Source organism: Ceratotherium simum, chromosome 12 (assembly GCF_057802395.1).
Source record: "Ceratotherium simum simum isolate JZ-2026a chromosome 12, ASM5780239v1, whole genome shotgun sequence".
In the NCBI taxonomy this organism is placed as follows: Eukaryota; Metazoa; Chordata; class Mammalia; order Perissodactyla; family Rhinocerotidae; genus Ceratotherium; species Ceratotherium simum.
This window is the reverse complement of record NC_141911.1, coordinates 58,867,414-58,890,349: the sequence shown is the minus strand read 5'-3', so window position 1 is coordinate 58,890,349 and position 22,936 is coordinate 58,867,414. Positions and strand designations below refer to the sequence as shown.

The 22,936-nt window shown below is 34.1% G+C and overlaps 1 protein-coding gene across 10 annotated transcripts in view; it reads left to right on the top strand.

Annotated features, from left to right (window-relative positions):
• The window catches only part of BLTP1 (bridge-like lipid transfer protein family member 1), a 195,274-nt gene that overhangs the window by 29,701 nt on the left and 142,637 nt on the right, over positions 1–22,936 (top strand). For all 10 annotated transcript variants that reach the window (XM_014784542.2, XM_087437664.1, XM_087437665.1 and 7 more), the window contains 9 exons: positions 5,606–5,792; positions 8,552–8,633; positions 9,014–9,207; positions 11,211–11,290; positions 13,088–13,238; positions 17,355–17,511; positions 17,931–18,009; positions 20,183–20,274; positions 21,591–21,708. In XM_014784542.2, coding sequence (XP_014640028.2) covers positions 5,606–5,792; positions 8,552–8,633; positions 9,014–9,207; positions 11,211–11,290; positions 13,088–13,238; positions 17,355–17,511; positions 17,931–18,009; positions 20,183–20,274; positions 21,591–21,708 — 1,140 coding nt within the window. The remainder of the gene's footprint in view (positions 1–5,605; positions 5,793–8,551; positions 8,634–9,013; positions 9,208–11,210; positions 11,291–13,087; positions 13,239–17,354; positions 17,512–17,930; positions 18,010–20,182; positions 20,275–21,590; positions 21,709–22,936) is intronic.

The window sequence follows — 22,936 nt, the reverse complement described above, 5'->3', positions numbered from 1 at the left end:
TTAGGATAGTTAATTTTAAGCTATTCTTTTGGAAAATAAATAGGACCAATTGCCTCTTAATATGTGAAGATATATCATAGCTTAATAGTTTAAATGAATACTGGTCTTAGTAACTAGGCATGCATCCTTCTTATCCAGAGGAATTCTTACATTGTTAAGAAGTGAAAGAATGATGGTAAAGTGTGTCCCTTTCTGTTTTGTCGCTTAGAAGTTTTAGCCTAATATAATCTAGTACTTTTAAATTTATAGCATCTAGATCGTGTTTGTTAAATAAAGGAAATAACCTCTGAACAATTTTAAAAGGTCAGTAGACTATTTTGTCTTTGTAGTAAGTATTGATTCTAAGTATTACAAGGCCTTGACAGCAGTTCTGCACTTTAGGTTTTTTCCTACAAATAGCATGCGTCCCAATTACATAATTAAATAAGTGCCTTCTTCCTAATTTACCTTTGGAAAACAAGAAGTCTCAATTACCCGTTTGCTCAGGAGACTTAAGCACTTCTACAACATTCATTCATTTATTTTCCTTCTCTATAAATTAACCACTTGTTAATTGCCTTTAGTGTCTATAGTTTATTATGTTATTATATGTTATCGTGTCTATTAATAACATTTTTGCTTTGAAATAGTCATTATACTTAGTAATATAATTGATAAGTAACTTTATTTTGTGGTTGAGAGCCAATATTTAGAAACCTGGATTCCAGTCTACTTCCTTTTGGTGTAATCTTGGGCTCTCACTGCTAGGGTTGTCATGAGGATTAAATGAGATTATGTGAGTAGAAGGCCTAGAACAGTACCTGGAACATGGCAACTGTTCAATAGAGGTTAGCTGCATTTATTATTATGAACATTATATCACATTATGAAATGAAAGATTATTTAAAAAGAAGAGAGCTCAGTGTAAATCAAAAGCAAATACACAATTTATATGGGTAGTAAGAATTTGATCTGCAAAGACAAGAGAACTTGTGTTTATTATGTACAACAGTCCTACAGATGGGTAGAGGTGTTCTCATTTTAGAGGTGAGAAAAATGAGGCTCATAGTGGTTTAGTACTTGCCGTAGGTCACAACGTTAGTAAATGGTGTTACGGGAATCCAATCTTCGATCCTTTCTACGGTTTATTTACTGCCGTTCTCCAGTTCCTGGAGAATCCAAGGCAGAAGTCCCCAACTTTTTTTATTTTATTTTTTAAAGAAACTGTGTGAGTGTGTGCATGCACACTTGTCTGTCTATATGTGGGAGATACATGCCTTTGGAATCTGTCTCTCTTTTGGGAAGGTACTCATCTGTCTGTTGGGGGAAGTGTTTATTGATGAGGATGTGTCCTGTTGATCTGGGAAGATATCCCTGTCTTTGTGTGGGGTACCTCTGCATGTGGACTCTGTGTGTACTTATCTCTGTGAGGGTGATACTGTTGAGTGTGCTAGTACTTGTGTACGTGCATCTGCATTTATGGCTCTGTGAGAGTATGTGCATGTGTGTGCTTCTCTTTGCGAGTGGCTCTGTTTGTGTTCTTGAGTGTACCTGTGTGTGCATGCCCCGCTCTGTATATGTGTGCCCACCTCTGTGTATGTGCTTTTTCCTGTGTCTCTGCCTCTATGGGTGTGCTCTTGGGCAACCTGCCTCTTTGCATCTGTGTGTGTATGTTGGGATTGGGGGGGAGGGATGGAGGAGGGTATTGCCATATAGAATAGTCCGGGGGTGGCAGAAATCTGGGATTATTAACAGAAAAGATCCTGGGCAAAGGCTCTGGAGAGAATACCGTGTAAGCTTGGCGATCAGCCAGGCTGGGAGATCTGATATACTGTTTAATCACGTAGTTTGCTGGCTGGAATATTATTAATACAAGGGAAACAAATAGAAACAATAGAACAAATTTAAGGAGTGAGATGTGAACTCAGCTAAATCTTTCTCTTTTAAAATATGAAACCAAAAGGTGCTTTTAAAATGCTTATAGATTAGCTATTTATTCAATATTTTTCTAAAGTGATTTTTGGAAGGAAAAGAGTGGTCTAGGCATTTTGTTCAATTCTTATTTAAAATTTAAAAACCCATTTATTATTTCTGTTTAATGATTTAACATATTTATTGAGCACCTCCTGTGTACCAGGCTCTGTTTTAGGCACATTTAGGAAGGCAGCAGGAAAACCTCTTCTCTCTAATGGAGTTTACATTCCAATGGGGTGGGGGGAGGTGACAATCAACAATAAATAATCCAAAAAAAAAAAGTTGAGAAAATTGGCTAGGGATTATTGAAGGGATCTTGCAGTATTTTAGTATTAAGTTTTTAGTATTTATCTGTTGTCAAAATACTTTCAGAGATCAATACCTTTTCTTTGGGCCTTGGTGTCCTTAGTAAGTTAATGTAGCAGTATTCTTATCATATCAGTTATAGTGAAAGAAGAGAATCAGTTGTGCATGTCCAGTAAGTTAGAGATGGAATTGAGAGTAATCCTGTTTCCATTTTTATTCAGTCATCATTTGTTTATTCATCACTGCTGATCCAATTAGGGGACAATCCAGACTCTTAATTTTCCCCATTGCTGCTTCTGTAGCTCATCCACCAGCCTTTATAGTGTATTCCTAATGATCAGGGCATTTGTTTTCAGGGATCATGGTAAACTGTTCCAAAAGTAAATTTGAAAACAAATGACTTACATGAGTTTTGAGGTAAATTTTGATTAGTTGTTTGTGACCTTGAAGAAGTGTATAAAAATTAATTCCTACTTGTATAGATCAACATGGGAATAGAAAAATATTCCACTTTGCATTTATTATGCTTTCACATGTTGACTTTTCAAAAAGTCTAAGATCTATTTGTTTGTGGATATTTTTGTTTTACTTAGGAGTATGATTTGTAGTAAGATGCTTTGTTATTCTTTTATGTAAATGAGCCCTTCTATGTACTAAGAATTGTTCTAGACACCAGGGATAGAAGAGTGAATAAAACAAGATCCTTATCTCACAGAGCTTGCTTCATTCAAGTTGGGAGGGATTCAGATAATTAGCAAGTAAATATATATAGCATCAAGGAAGGAGTGAGGAAAGTGTGGCATTGAGAAAAATAAAAGCAAAGTCAGAGAATAGGGAGTGCTGGTTTGCAGGGAGGGTGCTCTTTCACATAGGGAAGTCAGGAAAGGCCTCATTGATAGGAGATAGACAGAAACATGAAGCAAGTCAGGAAATGAGTTATTGTGAATATCTGGGGAAAGAACATTTCATGGTGGTTCTGTTCCTATTTCAATACCAAAATGGAGGCCAGTGTACTTGGAGTGAGGATTAGGAGGAGAGAAGAGTGTGGATCCTGTAGGATTTTATAGGTCACTTAAAGAGTCTTGGTATTAATCTGAATGGGAGGGGAAGCCATCAGAAAATTAGAGAGTGGAAGAGTGACTTGGTTTTAGTTAGGGTTTTGACAGATCTGGCCCATGTGTAAAGCACAGGCGTTAAGGGGAATAAGGGCAGAAGCAAGGAGACTAGTTAGGAGGCTATTGTGTTAAAACAGGTGCAAGTTGGTGTTGACTCAGGACAGAGTGGTGGAAAGTGGTTGGATTCTGGATATGTGTTGAAGTAAAAACTAATAGGATTTGCTGATAATATCTGGGACATAAAAGAAAGAGAGCAGTCAAATTTTTTGTCCTGAGCAGTTGAAAAGTTGACTTGCTATTGATAAGATGGGGAATATTGTGGCACAGGTTTGGGTGGGAAAACCAGGTGTTTGGTTGGATATGTCAATATGAGATGCCTGTTAGACATTAAATTGGAGATATTTGACTTAGCTGCTGGATATTTGGCCCCGGCGTTTTGGGGAGAGGTTGTGGTTGATGGCTGAGGAAAGGTTTAAACCTAATGAGTGATAGAGTTTGATTTACTTATTTAAAAAAGGATAATAATATTTATTACTGTTGAGTCTTAGAATACTTCATATGTATTAAAAAACCAGTGTATTTCCTATTATTTTTATTTTAATTTTAAGAATTTGACCTACATCAAGATAAAGGGGTGAAACACTTGACGTAATAGTTTAGGGGATTGTCTTAGCTTTTAGTCATGTGATAAATCTGAAGACATAGGAGAGAACATAGGTTAAGAGCTATTCAAAAAATACCAGAAAAGTTACAGCTTCTAAACATTAGTTTTTTGAAGGATTGAGTTTATTTTTTTTTCCCTCAATTGTGTTAGGAAGTAATGAGGAAAAAAACCTAGATTGGAGTAGAACTCAAAGTCTTACTGTGTAAAAAATGAATGTTGTTGATTCATTTTCCTTAGTTTGTTTTTGAAATATGAGTGGCAGTATATTTTTAATTTATTAGTTTAAACTAAAATTTATATTTATTTAGGTCGTTTGACATTTCATATGCTTTTTTGCTAATAACGAGAAGAAATTAATTTTGGTGAAATTTAGTACCCTACTAAAGGTATATACCTCATATTTAAACCACAGCTTAAGCTACTAAGATGAAAGTTGATAATTCTCTTTACCCATTTTTAAAAATGAAGCTGTTCTGGGGCTGGCCCTGTGGCTTAGTGGTTAAGTGCGTGTGCTCTGCTACTGGTGGCCCGGGTTCGGCTCCCGGGTGCGCACTGAGGCATCGCTTGTCCAGCCATGCTAAGGCTGCATCCCGTATAAAGCAACTAGCAGGATGTGCACCTACAACATACAACTATGTACTGGGGCTTTGGGGAGAAAAAGGGAAAAAAAGGAGGAGGATTGGTAATAGATGTTAGCTCAGAGCCGGTCTTCCTCAGCAAAAAGAGGAGGATTAGCATGGATGTTAGCTCAGGGCTGCTCTTCCTCACAATAAAAAAAAAAAAAAATGAAGCTGTTCTAACTGGTTTTATTTAATTTTAATTGCCTTTCAGTTGAATTTGTTCAATAGGGATAAAAATGGATAAAGGTTAAAAAAGAAGCCTCAAAAGCAGATGTGTATGATTCCTAACAAAAGAAAGCACTGACTGTGGTACCTTTCTTCTGACCCTCTGTGGTTGACATGTGATTCAGTCTTAGATAGTTTCCTCAGTAGAAACAAGTGCCCCATCTTGATAGATGGATTTATGAATTACTTTGTTACTTATATTTAATGTAATTGTCTTTTATTTGAGATTATTGTTTGAAGTCTGCAGTTCATAAGATCTTTGTTTTAGCATTGTGTACTTTTTAAAAGCAAACTAGTATTTATGAAAAATCCTACTTTCTATGATGCAAAAGTTCAAAAACTAATGTGATGTTTAAATTCATCATACTTTGAACATTTTACTATTTTTATTTTAGTATAAGTTTATGGCTAATTAGGGTAAAGTTTTACTTTTACTCTGTAGATGGCACTTAATCTTTAAATTTTGTTGTTATACGACCAGAATCTAGAAATTCAGGTTGTTTTTAGAATGCTAAATTAAAATATTATAGTAACATCTGCTTTTTTCTTTTTTTGCCAGTTTCATATATTTTTTAATATAATTCTCTTTATCATAAAATTCTGTTTTAAAATAAATCATTTGAGTTACTTTAGCTTTGAGAAATGATTCAACAAAAACCTTTGACTAAAGTTTTTAAAAAGTTGACTAAAAACTTTTTTTTTTTGGTAATTGATGTCTTTAGATCCAAAAGCAGAAACCAGATTGTATATAACAGTCAATGACTTTGAATTTCATGTCTACAATCGTTCGGATCTTTATGGACGTCTTCAAGAATTGTTTGGTTTGGAGCCAACAATAATCCCACCCAAGAAAGAGGACGATAAAACACGGGAAAATGGAAGAACAAGAACCCAGTCCAAAATTGAAAGGTTTGTTGTCACACTTGAATTTTATTAATCTCCAACATTTAAACATTTGCTTTTATTAGAATATCATTGACGCTATTCACCTATACACAGCCTAATATTTCTTTGTAGATTTTTTATTCACATAAATAATTATATAATTCTTTAACAAATTCGAATAATACAGAATTATGTAATGTAAAAAAAAAATCCTGTTCTACTCCTGCTCACCAGTCCCACTTCCCTCCATATTGATAAATACTGTTATCAATTTGTTTTTTATCCTTTTGAATGCACATACATAAATATATACATACACGTACATATTTAAGGCACATATACAAATATGTGATTTTGTTTTATCTGTTTCTGGGCTTTCTACTCTGTTCCATCGACCTATTTGTCTATTCTTTCACCAATACCACACAGTCTTGGTTGCTGTAGCTTTATAGTAAGTCTTGAAGTCAGATAGTATCAGTCCTCCAACTTTGTTCTTCTCCTTCAGTATTGTGTTGGCTATTCTGCGTCTTTTGCCTCTCTATATAAACTTTAGAATCAGTTTTTTGTCGATATTCATGAAATAACTTGCTGGAATTTCAATTGAGATTACATTAAACCTGTAAATCAAGTTGGGAAGAACTGACATCTTGACAGTATTGAGTCTTCCTATCCATGAACGTGGACTATCTCTCCATTTATTTAGTTCTTCTTGGATATCTTTCATCAGAGTTTTGTAGTTTTCCTCATGTAGATCTTGTACATAAATTTTTAAATTTATACCTAAGTATTTAATTTTTTGTGATGCTAATAAAAATGGTATTGTGTTTTTAACTTCAAATTCCACTTGTTCATTGCTGGTATGTAGGAAAGTGATTGAGTTTTATATATTGTTAACTTTGTGTCCTGCAACCTTGCTATAATCACTCATTAATTCTAAATTTTTTTTGTCAATTCTTTCAGATTTTCTACGTAGACAGTTGTGTCATCAGCAAATAAAGTCTTATTTCTTCCTTCCCAATCTGTATACCTTTTATTTCCTTTTTTTGTCTTATTGCAATAACTAGAACTTCCAGTTTGAAGTTGAAAAGGAGTGGTGAGAGGGGACATCCTTGCTTTGTACCTGATCTTAGTGGGAAAGCTTCTAGTGTCTCACCATGAAGTTTGATGTTAACTGTAGGCTTATTGTAGATATTCTTTATCAAGTTGAAGTTCCCCTCTGTTCCTAGTTTACTGAGAGATTTTAATCATGAATGGATGTTGGATTTTATAAAATGCTTTTTCTGCATCTATTGATATGATCATTTGATTTTTCATTTTTAGCCTGTTAATGTTAATTGATTTTTGAATGTTGAACCAGACTTGCATACCTAGTAATTTTTTTTTCTAAGTAGATGATGAGGACATTTATTCTCAATTAAATATTTAATGGATATTGTGTCCCAGGCAGTGAGCTGAGGTACTGGGGGTAATAGGAATATGACAACTGTTCTGTCTTAAAGGAATTTATAGCCTATTTTGGGAGTTAGAGCAGTTAATAGGCAAAATCAGTGCAAGACATATTACCAGAGGGACAAGAATAGAATTCTGTGGGCACACATAGAAGGATCAGGGAGGGCTAGACCCTGAAGGGTGAATGAGTTAGGCAAAGAAGGAGATGAAGACTCTTCCATAGGGAAGAAACATCATATGCAATCAAGAAGTTATTTACTAAGGCTGGAGTGGACTTTTTGAGGTGGGGATAAATTAGACTAAAATGGTTAGCAGGGTCTAGGTGTTACAAATTTGGCTTTACTCCAGGTCAGTAATGCTATCATATGATTGGAGGGAGATAAGACTGGGAGCAGGGAGACCAAATAGAAGGATGTTGTAACAATTCAGGGAAGAGATGATCATCAACTGGATTGGTAGCAAGGGGAAGGGAGAGAGGTGGATGGATTCCAGATATACGTAGGCAAATGAATCCATAAGACAGTGATAGATTAGATGTGGAGAATGAGAAAAAAAAATTAGGAATTAAATTCCTAATTTAAGCAGTGGTCATGCTTAGTCAGGGAACCTTAGAGAAAGAGGATGTTGGGGAAGGCAGTAAGGGCAGTTTTGAATTCGTTTTGAGCACTGAGGGCCACCTTAATGGAGATGGCCTCAGAATTGTTATTTAGGAGTGATCAGGTTATTGAAGGGGTATATGTCAAGTTTTCATCTGAAATTTTTAGTGAATTGCTGTGAAATTTTAATTCTTAAAGCTTGTGTACTTTGTGTATGGCCAGTTTCTTTTTTCTTACTCTTGTCCTATCATTTTCACTTCATTGAGAGGAAATTATTTTGGAACAAAGTGGTGGAGTAGGGAAGGAAAAGGATCAGCTGAGTTGTCAGAAGTTCTCAAAACGGTAGAAAACATCAAAGTGACTGGTAGCTTGGTCATTTGTTGTTTTAATAATTTGTCTTGTAAAATGTATTGTAGTGTAAGGGGAATAATGGTAGATGTAGTGACAGCATATCATAATTTATACTTTTGTCATTAAAACTTGTCATTTCTAAAACCATAGTTTTGTTATTATAGCTTGCCAATCTAAAAATTGATACGTGATTGAGTACATTCCAAGAGATGTTTTAGGGATATTAGTATTCTGTTAGATGGTCATTGTTTTGTTTACTGGAGCAGTCATTAAATGTATTTGGAAAGGTACAGCTGGTATTAATAATGTGTATTGTGAAAAAGTCAACTGTATCCTCAGGTGTTTAAGTTTTTCTTATAAATGTCAATTTTTATTTTTTCTTCTCAGAGTTAAAGTAAAAACAGAATCTCAAGACCCCACATCTTCATGGAGATCACTTATTCCAGTCATAAAGGTCAATGTGAGCACAGTAAGTAAACTCTGCTACAGTTAATGTTTGGTGGGTTAATAACAGACCCTTTTATTTTTGTAACTATAATTTTCACTTAAGAAAATAAAGGAATTTTGTAGAGTTTTTTTGGTTCCAGTTGTCAGTAAGTGTGAAAAAATTATTTTAACATCAATACCATTTTGGCACAAATTTGTTAGACCTTAAAGGCTGTTTATTCACAAGTGCTTAAATTTTTAAAAATACTGATCTAAATTGATCAGTGGGGTAGTTTAAGTAGTATCTAGTGCTCAAGTGGAATCATTTACTTTTTGCTTGAAAATGCTTGTTATTAGATCAGCTAAGACAAAAGTAAAAATGGCCTGAATATTATGGCATAATGTCTCTTATCTATTTTTTAGGGACGTTTGGCCTTTGGAAATCATTACCAACCTCAAACTCTGTGCATCAACTTTGATGATGCTTTTTTAACTTATACTACAAAACCACCTTCCAGTCATCTTGACCAATTCATGCATATTGTGAAAGGAAAGCTTGAAAATGTTCGAGTCATGCTTGTTCCTAGTCCAAGATATGTTGGTCTTCAAAATGATGAGTAAGAAAGTCTTATAAAAGTAACAACTTCTTTACATCTAATATAGATATCAATTAGAATCTTGAGCATCCTTTTAATTTCTTTGCTACAAGTTGGGCAACAATTAGGTATATTTCTCTGTTAAATCAATTAACAGTGTAGTTCTGCTTTATAAGATAAATGGATATGCTATCCATTGGTAAACTCTAATTTTAAATATTTTTCTATGAGATTATAGCTATAATTTTTCTACCTTTTTCTCCTTCTCACTTATTTGGGAAACTTATTTTGGGCAATTAAGCCCTGATGTTTGTATGTTAGAAAATACACATTACAGGTAGGTTTTTATTTCCAGAAGGGATAGATAAATAGTAAATTCAACAAATTCATTATAGTGGAGTACCATTTTGAATTAATGAAAAATTGAAAATTGGGTCAAAATCACTCTTAGAAAACTGGTGAAGTTAGGATAGTGCAGTTTTGGAACTCACTTGACATTTAAGTCCCAGTCAGTTTTCCACCTAGCTTTCCAGATTGGTTTTCCTTCAGTGAAGTAGCTGCTTGCATTTAGGAGACATGTTATATTAATGATGCACGCTAGACTCACGCTCATTGTGGTGGGACACTTTCATACAAGTGGACCGGGACCCTGAGGGAACAGCAGAAGCATAACTCCCATCTGACGACAGGCCACTCGCTCATGGGTGGGATGAGGGCTCTCATAATCTTTGTTATTCTCAATTTCTAGTCTTTTTTGTGAAGGAGACTCTGTGGTTGAATTAGTGTAATTTAAGTGTTCATATGATGAGTTTGTGTTGTCTCAGCTTTTATCCTTGTGTGTAGGCAATATAAAGTTTGTGAGGTTGTGAGAAGCATCATTATTCCTTTTTAGTTCCAACTTTTGGCTAGCTTACTATTAGGTTTTCTGGGGATTGACTAGAATGATAGAGAGGTTTTCCCCACTTGAGTACCAGGGAGGGTGTGGATCTACCTGGTCTCACTCTTTAGGATCACGGACTTTGCTAAGCATCTTTTGGAATGTGGGCTATGCACGTAATTCTATATTTGTGGGTAAAAGTTATAATACTGAATAAATCTGGAATTTGGGAAAATTACTAGAAAGATGAAAAAGTGTTCTATTAATTTGTGTAAAAAGATTTAAAATTGTATTTTTCACTCTTCAAAAGTAAGTGTGGAGATTAAAGGATGAGATTTTAAATCACCTGTGTGATTTAATACATATTTAGAAGACGATTGCTGAATTTGTGCATGCTATATTATCTAATGATTGAGAAGTTAATTGTGATATGGAAGGAAGATACTGTGGTGTATGACAAAGAGAAAAGTTATTAAATAAAAGCAAGTAAAGATTAATAGTTTGTGGGAAATTAATGGATGGTAGAGAAACATTCATTCTAGAATTGAAGTTCGAGATGTTTGCTTTAAATTTATTTCAAGTTGATCAACTAAATATTCTTGGAAATAGGTAATGTAAAGTTGTTAAAAATGACAGCATTTTTTCTTATTTAATTTTTCTGAAAGGTTATACTTTATTTTGCAGGTACATAAAACAATATTTCTTATTCAATTTTGTAGTGTTATTAATATAAAAAGATTGAATTTTAAGTTTAATTTTAAATTTATTGTTGCAAATGCAGAATATTATTATTCTATTCCAGTGATCATTGTTCTTCCATTGTATTTAATTAAACTTTGTTTTAAATTGATTTCTCTCATTCAAAACTTAAAATGAAAAATGCAGAATAAATTTTTTTCCTTCTTGAACCAATTTACTGATTAAAAAGTTTTCAGTACCATTTTGTTATTTCATCTAATGTAGGAAAGTTATGAAATAATTTATTGTATATGTAAAAGCTATTTTCCCTTTTCAAGATGTTACACTTGATTGCTTTTTAGGTTTTTTTTCCCTCTTGCTTTTCACCTATTACCACCATTAACTAGAATACTGAACATTTTATATTCGGGAGATGTACTTAGTTTGCCTTCCCCCTTCCTTCTTATAGACCACCAAGATTAATGGGAGAAGGTTTTGTGGTGATGCAGTCAAATGATGTTGACATCTACTATTACATGGATGAGCCAGGTATTATTTTTTGAAAGTATGTTTCATAGTCACAATCCTCTTTCTTGTATGAAATGCTGATATCTAATAATATTTTAACTGTCTTTACTGAGGATATAAATAAGCATTAATAAATGGTAAATGAGGATGTAAGAATGCCTGCCTAAATAATATGTCGTTTGTCAAAAGTTGAATATTAGTTTAGTATTTCCGACCAAAAGAGAACAATATAGTAATCTTTCCTTCAAATTCTATTTTCACAAATATACCTCAAAAAATTGTGAATGCAAATGACAATGAGTGAAAACCTTTAGAGAAGGTGGTGGTAGTTAAGGTAGTTCATGCTAGCTTAGGAGAAAGACATCACAATATATTAGATTTGAGGCTTAAAGTTTGAAGATTGAAATCCAGCTAGTTACAGTGCTTCCCAGGTGGCTTCACTTTTGTAAAGGTAGCTAAACATTGAAATTTTAGGCCTTTTTTCTATTTATAATCTTTTTATACGTTTCAGGGGGTTTATGAGGTCAAAATATTTCCAAAATAAAACTAGGATGTTATTTGCCTTTTTCACCATGTTGACCTTTGCACTGATGGTGCAAAAGCGGTGGTGGGTAAAACTGCTGGTGCCTTAGCACGAATCATAGCAGTGGTTCCGAACTATACTAGTAATCACTGTCTTTTTCACTGCCACACGTTTGCAGTAAAACAACAAATGCTAGTCTTACTTTAAAATGTCTTTGATTACGCAGTAAAAATTACTTTTACCAAATCTTGACCTTTGAGTAAACTTTTAATATTCAGCATGGTAAAATGGCAAGTACACGTAATGCACTTCTGCTGCATACCAAAGCACACTGGTGTTTTGAGGAAAAGCACTTGTGTGATTGAGTTCCAAGCTGAACTGTTTGCTCTTCTCGTAGTACAGCAGTTTTACTTCAAAGAACAACTAGAGACAAACTGTGGTTTTGAGCTTTCATGTGAAAATTAGAATTTTGGAAAATTTGGGGCTGTCACTGTGAGTTTGACTTTTTTGATGAGACTATCAGTGATATTAACAAATATGATTTTTAAAATGTTTAATAATGAAATGACCAATGCATGATGTTATAAAGTCATACCATGGGTAAAATATTTATTCAAAGTGTAAGAGAGATCAGTAAATTTTAAAGTAACAGGGTATGAAAAGTTAAGCGATATGGTTTCAGATTCCACATTGCACCTAACATTTAAGAAACTACCACTTGTTGAATTTTGGTGTAGTGTCAAAGAAGAATATCCAAAATTATCTGAAAAAGCTGTTAAAATGCTCCTCCCTTTTCTATTTACCTATTTGTATGAGGCTAGGTTTTCTTCAAATCCTTGAACAGATTAAATGCAGAAGCAGCTATGAGAACTCACCTGTTTTCTATTAAGCTGGACATAAAATGAGATTTGCCAAAATAAAAACAATGCCACATTTATCATTAATTTGTTTTATAAAATATGGTTATTTTTGATAAAAAATATTTTCACTAAAAATGAAATTGACTTCATTAAATTTTTTTAAAAATATAGTTATTTTCATTAAATTTTATGAAACATTTCATTATGTCAACATGTAATGAGTTTATTATTTAAAAAAATTGCTCAATTTAAATTTTGAATACAGTAAATTTTGGCAGATATTATACACAAAAAAGCCCACTTTAGGGTCCTCAGTAATTTTTAAGAGTGTAAAGGGTTCCTGAGTTCAAAATATTTTTAGAACTGCTGATCTAAGGAAACTTTTTAATGGTTATTTTAAGTAACTGCTTTTATTTTGTGTATTCTGCAATATAGGACTTGTTCCAGAGGAAACAGAAGAAAATACTGAAGGCGAAATGAGCAGTGAGGATTGCAAATTACAAGATTTGCCCCCATGCTGGGGACTGGATATAGTTTGTGGAAAAGGAACAGATTTCAACTATGGGCCATGGGCCGATAGGCAGAGGTACTTGAGTAAATTATGTTTCTAATAAGTGTTTCAAATGTATTGAGCTAATACTATAATTTTTATTAAAAGCTAGTTAATATTTTTATAAGCTATTTTATTATGGTAAGGTAAGATATCACTAAACATTTTAATCCAAATAATAACTTGTTTGTAGAGAAATTAGCATAAGCAAATTTGCTCCAAAGGAGGAGCTAATTCATTAGAAAAATGGTGAATGAGCAGAATATTTATTGGTTCTTTTGTTTTTCCTTTTGTACTTAACAAATATGCCAGGGATTGTTGGGGCAATGGAGATTCAGAGATAAAAGGCATGCCTAGTTCAGTTTTAGTGGAGGAAAAAAGAAACAAGAGTTTTATTAAGTGCTATAATAGAGTTAAGTAAAAAGTCTTGCAGAAGAACTTAGAAAGGTACTTAATTAGTTTGCTAAGACTGCCATAACAAAGCACCAGAAATTTCTAATAGTTCTGGAAATTAGAATTCAGAGATCAACATGTTGGCAGGTTGATTCCTTCTGAGGGCCATGAGGGAAGGATGTGTTCGAAGCCTCTCTCCTTGGCTTGTAGATGGCCATCTTCTCACTGTGCCTTCACATGGTATTCCCTTTTGTGTGTCTTGTAGGTCTCTGTTCCAATTCCCTCTTCTTAGAAGAATACCAGTCATATTGAATTAGGGCCCACTCAAATGACCCCACTTTAACTTAATTACCTCTCTAAAGACCCCATCTCCAAATGTGGCCAAATCCTGAGGTACTAGGGGTTAGGACTTCAAATTATGAATTTTTAGGCGGACACAATTTAGCACATAACAGGTAAAAGCTCATATTAAAGATGAGAGGAGCGAAAAATTGGGGAAGGCTTTTTGGTAGAGGTAACATGTGAGTTGAGTTTTGAAACATAAGTAAGAGTTAGCCAGAGAAGGAAGAGGAGGATAAATAATGGAGGCAAGGGAAGAGTTCTGCAAATGCATGATACAGTGGAGAGTTGTCTTATAAGTGCCATAGGTTGTTAAGACATTTGTAGATAGTTAAGAAATACAGATTTTATACTGGAGGTAGTAGAGAGTTTCTGAAAGGATTCTTTATCTTTTAGTCATTCTATTAATTTTGAAGTAATTCTTATTTTTAATATATTATGAACATCTTTCTACTTATTAAAGAATTTTAAACAAAGGAGGGACATTTGCCACTAATTATGAGGGAACATTGAATTTTTATGTACATAGACATTGCTTAAAGTTAGTTTATTTTTTCTGTTCATAAACTAGTTTGAATGGAGAAATACAAGCCAAATCATTCACCAAAGCAGATATTACTGGGCCGTTGATGGACTAATGAAAGAGTGCTGATACTTAGTCTTTTTATACTTGTTTTAAAAATGCTTTCTACCTGGCATTGTTAGAAGAATTACATACTTTGTTAAGTACTATGTTCTGTTAATCTTGGTATCTCTAGTATACAGGAATACCCGCCCCGTTAAGTAGCTATTTAACAATTGTATGGTAAAGGAATAAGTAAGTTTGTTATTTGTAAACTCGTGCAATATGCTAATAAAATACTTCATTAAGTTCTGAGTTAGGTTATTTATTTGACTTGAAAGTAAACGGAGCTTAAAATTTCAGGTTAGAAAGCAAATGCTGGCCGGCCCTGTGGCTTGGTGGTTAAGTGCGCGCGCTGCGATGCTGGCGGCCCGGGTTCGGATCCCGGGTGTGCATCGAGGCACCACTTCTCTGTCCATCCTGAGGCCGAGTCCCACATACAGCAACTAGAAGGGTGTGCAGCTATGACATACAACTATCTACTGGGGCTTTGGGGGCAAAAAATAAAATAAATAAAATCTTTAAAAAAAAAAAAAAAAAAAAAGAAAGCAAATGCTTTTCAAATTACTGGATTTAAATTTTCCTTTTATGCTAAGACTTTTTCTACAGTAAGCCATGCTATATTCACTGTGGAATAGTTGAAAATGAGGGTTTTTACATTCCGTTGAATAACAGTTACATATTGTTATATTTGAAAGGAAAAAATTAAAACGATGCTTTAATACAGACACATAAAATATTTTTACATTTCTAGCACTTGAATACAATGTGATTCTTCTTAAACTATATTAACAATTTTTACATTAAAAAAATTATTAAGGTATATTTCCATGAAAGTCCAAACTAAAATTCTTTTAATATATGGTCATATTCACTTCTGGGGTGATCTTTGTGTTCTATAGAGAAATGACACTGAAGTTAACATAAAAGAAAAATTTGCTTAACCAATTCCCTTCAGTAGATCCTGCCTCTGTCAGGAGAGAACAGCAATATATTTCTTAACCTGGACCTAACAAAACCACTCAGGTTTATTTAAAAAAAAAAAGAAAAAAGAAATTTATTTTCACATGGGTTTAGTTAACTAACATGAATAATAATCTCCTCACTTACATGTATGAACAGTGCATTTCCTCTTTTGTAGCCGTTTCCTTTTCTCCATCCCCATATTGAGTTTCTACGCAAATATGAACTGTAATCAGAAATGGATAGTAAGGCCAGTTTTCTTAGCATCCACCTATTAATGTAAGAAATATAGGAAGAAATCTCAACTGTTTTCCTATGGGATAGTTGACTCAGCATTGTGAGAAGTTTTTGATCTCTGGGGTAGCATGACCTTTTAGCTTGTAGATTTTGATGTCAGTTTACATGATTTTCTGAATTTTAAGATATTCAGCTTTTCCTTCCTGATATTTTCTTTTTAAGAGTTTTCATGACAGAGTTGAAATACAAGCTGTATTAGATTTGCCCCACATCCTTAGGTGATAACTACAATAATGCAAACAAATGTTCCTGACATTGTCTGGCCTTTTATTGCTTCCACTTAAGTGCTTCATTTGTATTTTCACACTTGATCCTCATAACCCAGTGAGATACGCAGGATGGGTGTGGTGAACTCATCCTAGCTGTGGGAAAATGGAGATGCAGAGAGGTTCAGTGATAGTGCAGAGATATCTTCTATAGCATCTGGAACCAAGATTCAGAGCAGCCCTTCAAGTCCACTGCTCTTCATTATATTCTGCTACCCACCCTGTAGTCCATGACTGTCTAATGATCATATTGGATTTTTTGTCTTCAGTAGTTTTAGTTTTATATATTTGTGTCTTAGCCAAAACATTTGCAGAACTTTGTTTTCTTTTCGTACACATGAATTTAATGATGGCAAGTTATAGTCTCTGATAGGTCAGTTTACAAATTTCGTCCTGTTCATCTAATTTTTCCTAGTCTCATTTATTCCAAGCAGCATTTCCTGTTATTGGTGACTCCTTCCTCAACCCTTCCTGTTAAAAAGCCACAAACTGGCAGCTTCTCTGAATGTCTGAGTAACATTATACTAATTTTGACTCTAAATTGAAAATTACTTGGGTTCTTTCATCTTTGTCAAATCATAAGGGAAGGCAAATATATTAGGGCCTTAGCCTCCAAACTTTTTTTTTACTTTTTAGAAATATTTTGTTCTTTAGACTCTTACTGATATAATATTGATTAAAAATAATGATTATGACAATAGTAGAAATAACAGCCATTTTTCCCACGTGCCATGTACTGCCAAGTCTTTTCTGTATATGTTGTCATTTAATCCTCAGATCTATTCTGTGAGAACAGTTATGTTATTACTATTTTACAGATGAGGAAGCAGGTCAAGTTTCCTCAGAAAGGTTAAGTAACTTGTTCAGAGTGAAATGATGATTCTAATTAAACCATCGTCCTTCAGTTCTTTCCTTGCCATTTGGGCAATTGAAGTACAATTGGTATACTTGTGGAAAGTCTTTAATTTCTCACAGTATGCTTGAACAGTGCAAATTTGGTCTTAACTATGTCTCATTTGGTAATAGTATATTTAATAAGTACTCAAAGCTCGTTGATCTCTGGAAGTATAAAACATTGGAGAAATAGTCTTTCAATTTATTGAAAGGAAATTATAGTAGGTGTTATTTTGTGACTTCATTTTTTTTTCTATTTGTCTAATTGTTAAATGAGATAGCAGTGATAAAATAAAGTTAGAATACTGATTTTGGTCCCTTATCAGAGGTAATTTTGTTTGAATACCATGTCATTATTCTTTCTACCTCCTTATGTAGAGATTGTTTATGGAAGTTTTTCTTCCCACCTGATTATCAAGTTCTGAAAGTTTCTGAAATTGCACAGCCTGGGAGACCAAGACAGATCCTTGCTTTTGAACTGCGAATGAATATTATTGCAGATGCTACAATTGACTTGCTGTTTACCAAAAATAGGGTAATTATTGAAATAATATAGTAGAAAATAGTGTTTAAAATTTGAACATTATTTTCCAGAGTATTTTTCTGGTGATTAGTCCTGTCACCAGATATTCATTTCTGTGGGCTTCCTGTAACTGCCTGCTGCCCCAAATAATTGTATATGTGTTTCTTTCATTAAGTGCGAAATAGTAGAAAGAAGTTAATTAATAATAATAGACCTTCAAACCATAGTCTGGTTCATTTTTCTCCTTTGTATCTGACCAAATTGTTTTAGTGTATTTTTGGTATAAATTTGAATTTTTGTTCTTAGGAACTTTTAATATCTATTTAGTATCATTCATGATTATATTTTGTCTGTGATAGAAACTGAAAAGTAAAGATGGGAGTATAATGATAATAAATGTTTTATATGAATTAATTTCTTTCTTTTGGTAGGAAACAAATGCTGTACATGTAAATGTAGGCGCTGGCTCATATTTAGAAATTAATATTCCAATGACAGTTGAGGAAAATGGTAAGCTGCAATGAGTATTTTTCTGTTTTAAATGATTAGTAGGGAAACAATTAACGTATAAAAGTTCGTTAATCCATTTAGACTAACATTAATGGGGTTTTCTTTTTCAGTTTTCTGTTATATTTTGATGTACCTGTAGTTTTTAACAGTAAATGTTGCATAATTAAATTATTTGTGCGCCTAGAGAGAAGGGAAAAATGTTTTAAGTTTAAAGAATTTTAAAATTAAAATGTTTAATTAAGTCTTATTACTCTATGCTTTCCTTATACCCTATACTTCTTGTAGGACTGAGCGTAATTGGCTTAGCACATGTTTTTCCTGTTAGTCTATTGCTCTGTGAGAGCAGGTGCTGTGTCTTTCTTTTCACTGGTGTATGCCTGGTACTGAACCAGTACCTGGCACATGGTACATGGGCAGTAACTGACTAAATGACTAATAGGCTTTGTTTTAGGTTATATTGTTAGTAGATTTTGTCAGGGAGTAAGCTGGGTACTTTGAATAGCATAACTTTAAGAAAGCAGAATATTTCATATTTAAAGTATTAAATAATGCCCTGATAGCTATAGTTTCATCTGAGCTGAGATAATCTAAGTTAATTATGTATTTGAAATTTGGGCTCTGATACAAGTTAATCAATGCCATGATTCAATACTTTTTGTTAAATTTGTCAAAATATTATATAGACTTCTTCATTTTTCTTTCTTCTTCCCATTCTCTTATTACATTTGTAATCGAGAACAATTAAAATGAAATTCTGCTTTATTCACTTTCTTGAGAGTATAGAGAATAGCAACTTAACCATATTTTTAAATTACTAACCAGCAGTGTTCCTATTGCTAAGTATAATTGGAGTAATTTTTATATAATTCTTGGTTCTCTTTTCTTGTTTCTGTCACTTAACTTTGTTTCTACTATAACAAGAAAGCAGGCAGAGAGGTTGACTAGATTCATTAGCTTGCATAAAAAGGTAGCAGTCTGGTCTGCCTGCTTGGCTAAGCAATTGAAAAGGTGACTGGGAATGGCATCGTGTATCTTTTCCCTGTAACTTTGGGGCTATTTTAGTGAAGAACTAAACCTTATCTTAGCTGGTTTTAAAAGAATGATTATGCCAAGTTTTGAAGCAGATGCTTGAGAATCCTAAGACTGGTTGATTCAGAGTAGTCAGCTGGAAAGAAGCATCTTCTAGGACAGCCTTAATTACAGATATATAACAGGGGAAAAGGCAGTTGGGGGTTGCACAAAATTGAGAATGGTTCAATTGAAGGAATGTTTCTACCATTTTTAAACTGATAATGCACGTAGGAAATAATAGTCATACAAAAATTTTTTTGTACAGTTATTGGTGCACTGGGATGAAGGGGCCAGCTGATGGCTGAAGGGATCAGTGTCTCGAGTATACTGATTGTGAATTCATAGGAAGTGCCACGGCACACTGGTTGTGGAACTCTGAGTGAGTGAAGGGTCCGTCAGCCCACTCAGGTTCTTGGTAAAGGTTAGGTGGCTTTTGAGATGACTATCTGAGGGGAAAAATAGACTTAGGTCTTTGACAGTAACAAAGTGTAGCTCAAATACATTTAGAACTTTTTTCAGAAATTCATGTGTTTGGGGGAAAAAAAAAAGCCCATAGCAGGCTGCATGTTGAACTAGCCATATTAATGACCACAGAGTTAGTGTTCATAGAAGGGCAGTCCCTCAAGAAAAGAAGTGAAATACTCTGAACTTTTCTGCTTTTATTAGAATGGGGCTCTGTTGTTTGGTAACTGTCATTACTAAGGAATAGCTGTTGTTCAGAAACTGTCATTACATAAGGAGTAGTTGAAAATGATGAAAATATGTATCCTTGAGTCAGTGGAAGAAGAAAACAAGTGGGAGCTGTGTTAAATTGTTGAAAACTATCACTTAGAGAATAGACTTGTAGTTTTGCACTGGAAAGCAGAATCAGGATAGACATTATATGAAGATGGAACTTCCTTCTGTCAGAGCTGTCTAAAATGAGAAAGGTCACCTATTAGGTAACAAGCTCTCCATCACTGAGGTGTGTTTAAATAGTGACTGATAACCATTTTTCAGAGATTCCTTCTTTGGGTGGTAGGGGGAGTTGTTTCCCGTCCAAAATTTTTAATTATGTATATATTTTTTAGGTTCTTAATTTTTACATTTTCACTCATTTTAGGTTACACCCCTGCAATTAAAGGACAACTCTTACATGTTGATGCCACCACCAGCATGCAGTACCGGACTCTTTTAGAAGCAGAAATGTTAGCAGTAAGTCTAGAGTATATGATGATATGCATACAAGCATGAAATACAAATTTGGGTTTAGTTTTTTAATATAAAATTTTAGTGACTGGAAAGTCGTCAAAAGGTCCATCTTCTCGTTCAAGAACCAGCAGGTGTCTTTGGCCCTAAATTTGGGAAGAGGAGTAGATTCCCAGTGCTACGGACTCTGGCATCTCTCAGTTGCTCTGCTTCTAGTATGGGGGAAGTGAATATAAGGCAATGATATATGGGTTTTGGGCCTTTAAAAATGTGAAAAGTTGTTAGCATATTGTTTTTAAACTGCATTGTATGGCCAGACTGACTCTCTCCTACGTTGTAAATAAGATATTTTTTTACTATCTGTTTTCTGACCTCTTGGATTCTTTCTCAGGGCTTAATAATTCAGTGTGCTTTTTTACTTTACGAATAAGGTAAAAGAAAGAAAATCTTATTGATACCCTGGATTGCACCATATTAGAAACAGAAAAAATATGGAGATGCTCATGATTAAAATTGCAGGTTCGGGACTCATTAATCAGGCAGATTTATTATTTTTTATCAGGGACAACAACAATAATGGCAATAATAACAAAAACTACTATGTAGAATGGCTGATATTCAGAGAGGATTCTTTTATATAATGGTACCATTAGGTCCTTAATTGCTTGTGTAAACAAGCATATTTACACATGATATATATGTAAATTAAGAGGAAATTTTGCAATTACTAACAATATATCGAATACCATGCATATTTAGCATTTTAATGAATTCCTGAGCTATTGCTGATAAATAGTGCTGTGCAATAATGCTATTCCTGGTCAGGCAACTCTTGCCTTTGCAGCATTGCCAAGCTTTGGCAGGTGGAATACACCAAAAAGTACTATGTCTGATCTATAACTACTGTGTCAAATGGGAACCCAGGAGGCACTGGTGACCAGACTTCTGTGTGACAGTATGCATCGCACTCCACTCTCCCTGACCCTAAGCCTCTCACTTAACAGATTAGGCTTAAGGAGGAATTAAGGACATTGGCTGCTACTCTGTTAGTTTAGCTAGAGTATGGCATCCAAGACTGTAGTCTAATTTATTATTCTTGAAGTTTTTTGACCGCATCATGGCTTAGTGTTTCAAAGAGTTGGATGTAACCATGGATACTGACCTTTAGCCACAGCAATATTAAAATCTTGAAGGAACCTTCTGTTCAGCTCAGCAGGAAAATAAGTTTTAATTACTCACCAGTGTGTGAGTTCATTTCTAATGCTGTTCACACAATGTTACATTTTAAGCTTTAACATTTTGACTTAACATTTGGTTTGCAGTTCCACATCAATGCCAGCTACCCCCGAATATGGAACATGCCACAGACATGGCAGTGTGAATTAGAGGTTTATAAAGCCACCTACCACTTCATCTTTGCACAGAAGAACTTTTTTACAGGTAATTTTCTAATAAGTATAAATGTAATGTTATCACAGTGAACTTGTTTACATTCAGTAAATTTTGCTCTTAGATTCAACATAGAGATTTGATGACACGATTCATACTTTATTACTTTTACACCTCTTTTTGGGCTGAGAATATCAAAGGGAAAGTTTAAATATAGATATTTTGTCCTCTCTTCTAACACAAGCAAGGAAAGTATGAACCCAAAATTGAGCTTAGAAGGAAACGAACAAACTCATCTTAGGCTAGTCCTTTGTGTCAGTTTAGTGGGAGATAAGATGGGGAAAGTGAATCAGTTTCTTTCTCTTCCTGAATTAGGCATCAGCATGACTTCATTATTTTGCTTTAATTATTATAATCCACAAACAATATATTCAAATAGTCGAATATGTTATTTTTGTATTTGGATCCCCTACTTACTCCTTTCCATTGGCGTGGGCAATTGAGTTGATGCTATCATTAGTTGGAAAAAATTCCTTTATTTCTTGCAGCATATTTTGATAGCTACTCATTTCATGAGTATGGGAACACATAGTCTTGGTCTCTCAATAACATAAATATTACTACATAAAAATATGTAGCATTCGTTGAGCCTTCTTGTGAAAAATTTATCCAAACAGAGTTGGTCTGATTTGCCAGGGTCAGTGGCTACTGCAGAGCACCTAATATTTGCTTGACTGATGGCTACATTTATCCAGTCATCCGTCTGTCCATCCACCCATCCACGCACCCACCCACCCACCCACCAATCCACCAGTTGTTACAAGCATCTAGTCTGTGCTGAGTACTATTAGATATTTGTGGGTATAGTGGTGATTAAGGTATTCATAGATAGTCCTGTCCTGACGTTATGTACTAGCAATATGATGTTGGCCAAATTAATAATTGTTTAAGCTTCAGTTTCCTTATCTGTGAAATAGGGATAACAATTTCTACCCTAATTTTGCTATTACTAGAGTTTTGGCCTTTTATGATGCCATTACTACACTATGTTCAATCATAAGTCTTTTATATTTGTTTTTTGGTTTGATTGGGAGCCTTGTCTTGGGGACTACATAGAATGCGTCTACGTTCTTGGAGTTATGTAATTCGTCTCCAAAGCTCAAATCAGGGTCCCAGTAGTAGAAATTTTGGCTTTGTAGTCCTTGGCTACATGAACTTTTGTCAGTGAAGCTGAACACTGAATAAGTACGACTCAAATCTGATTTTTGAAAAAAATTAT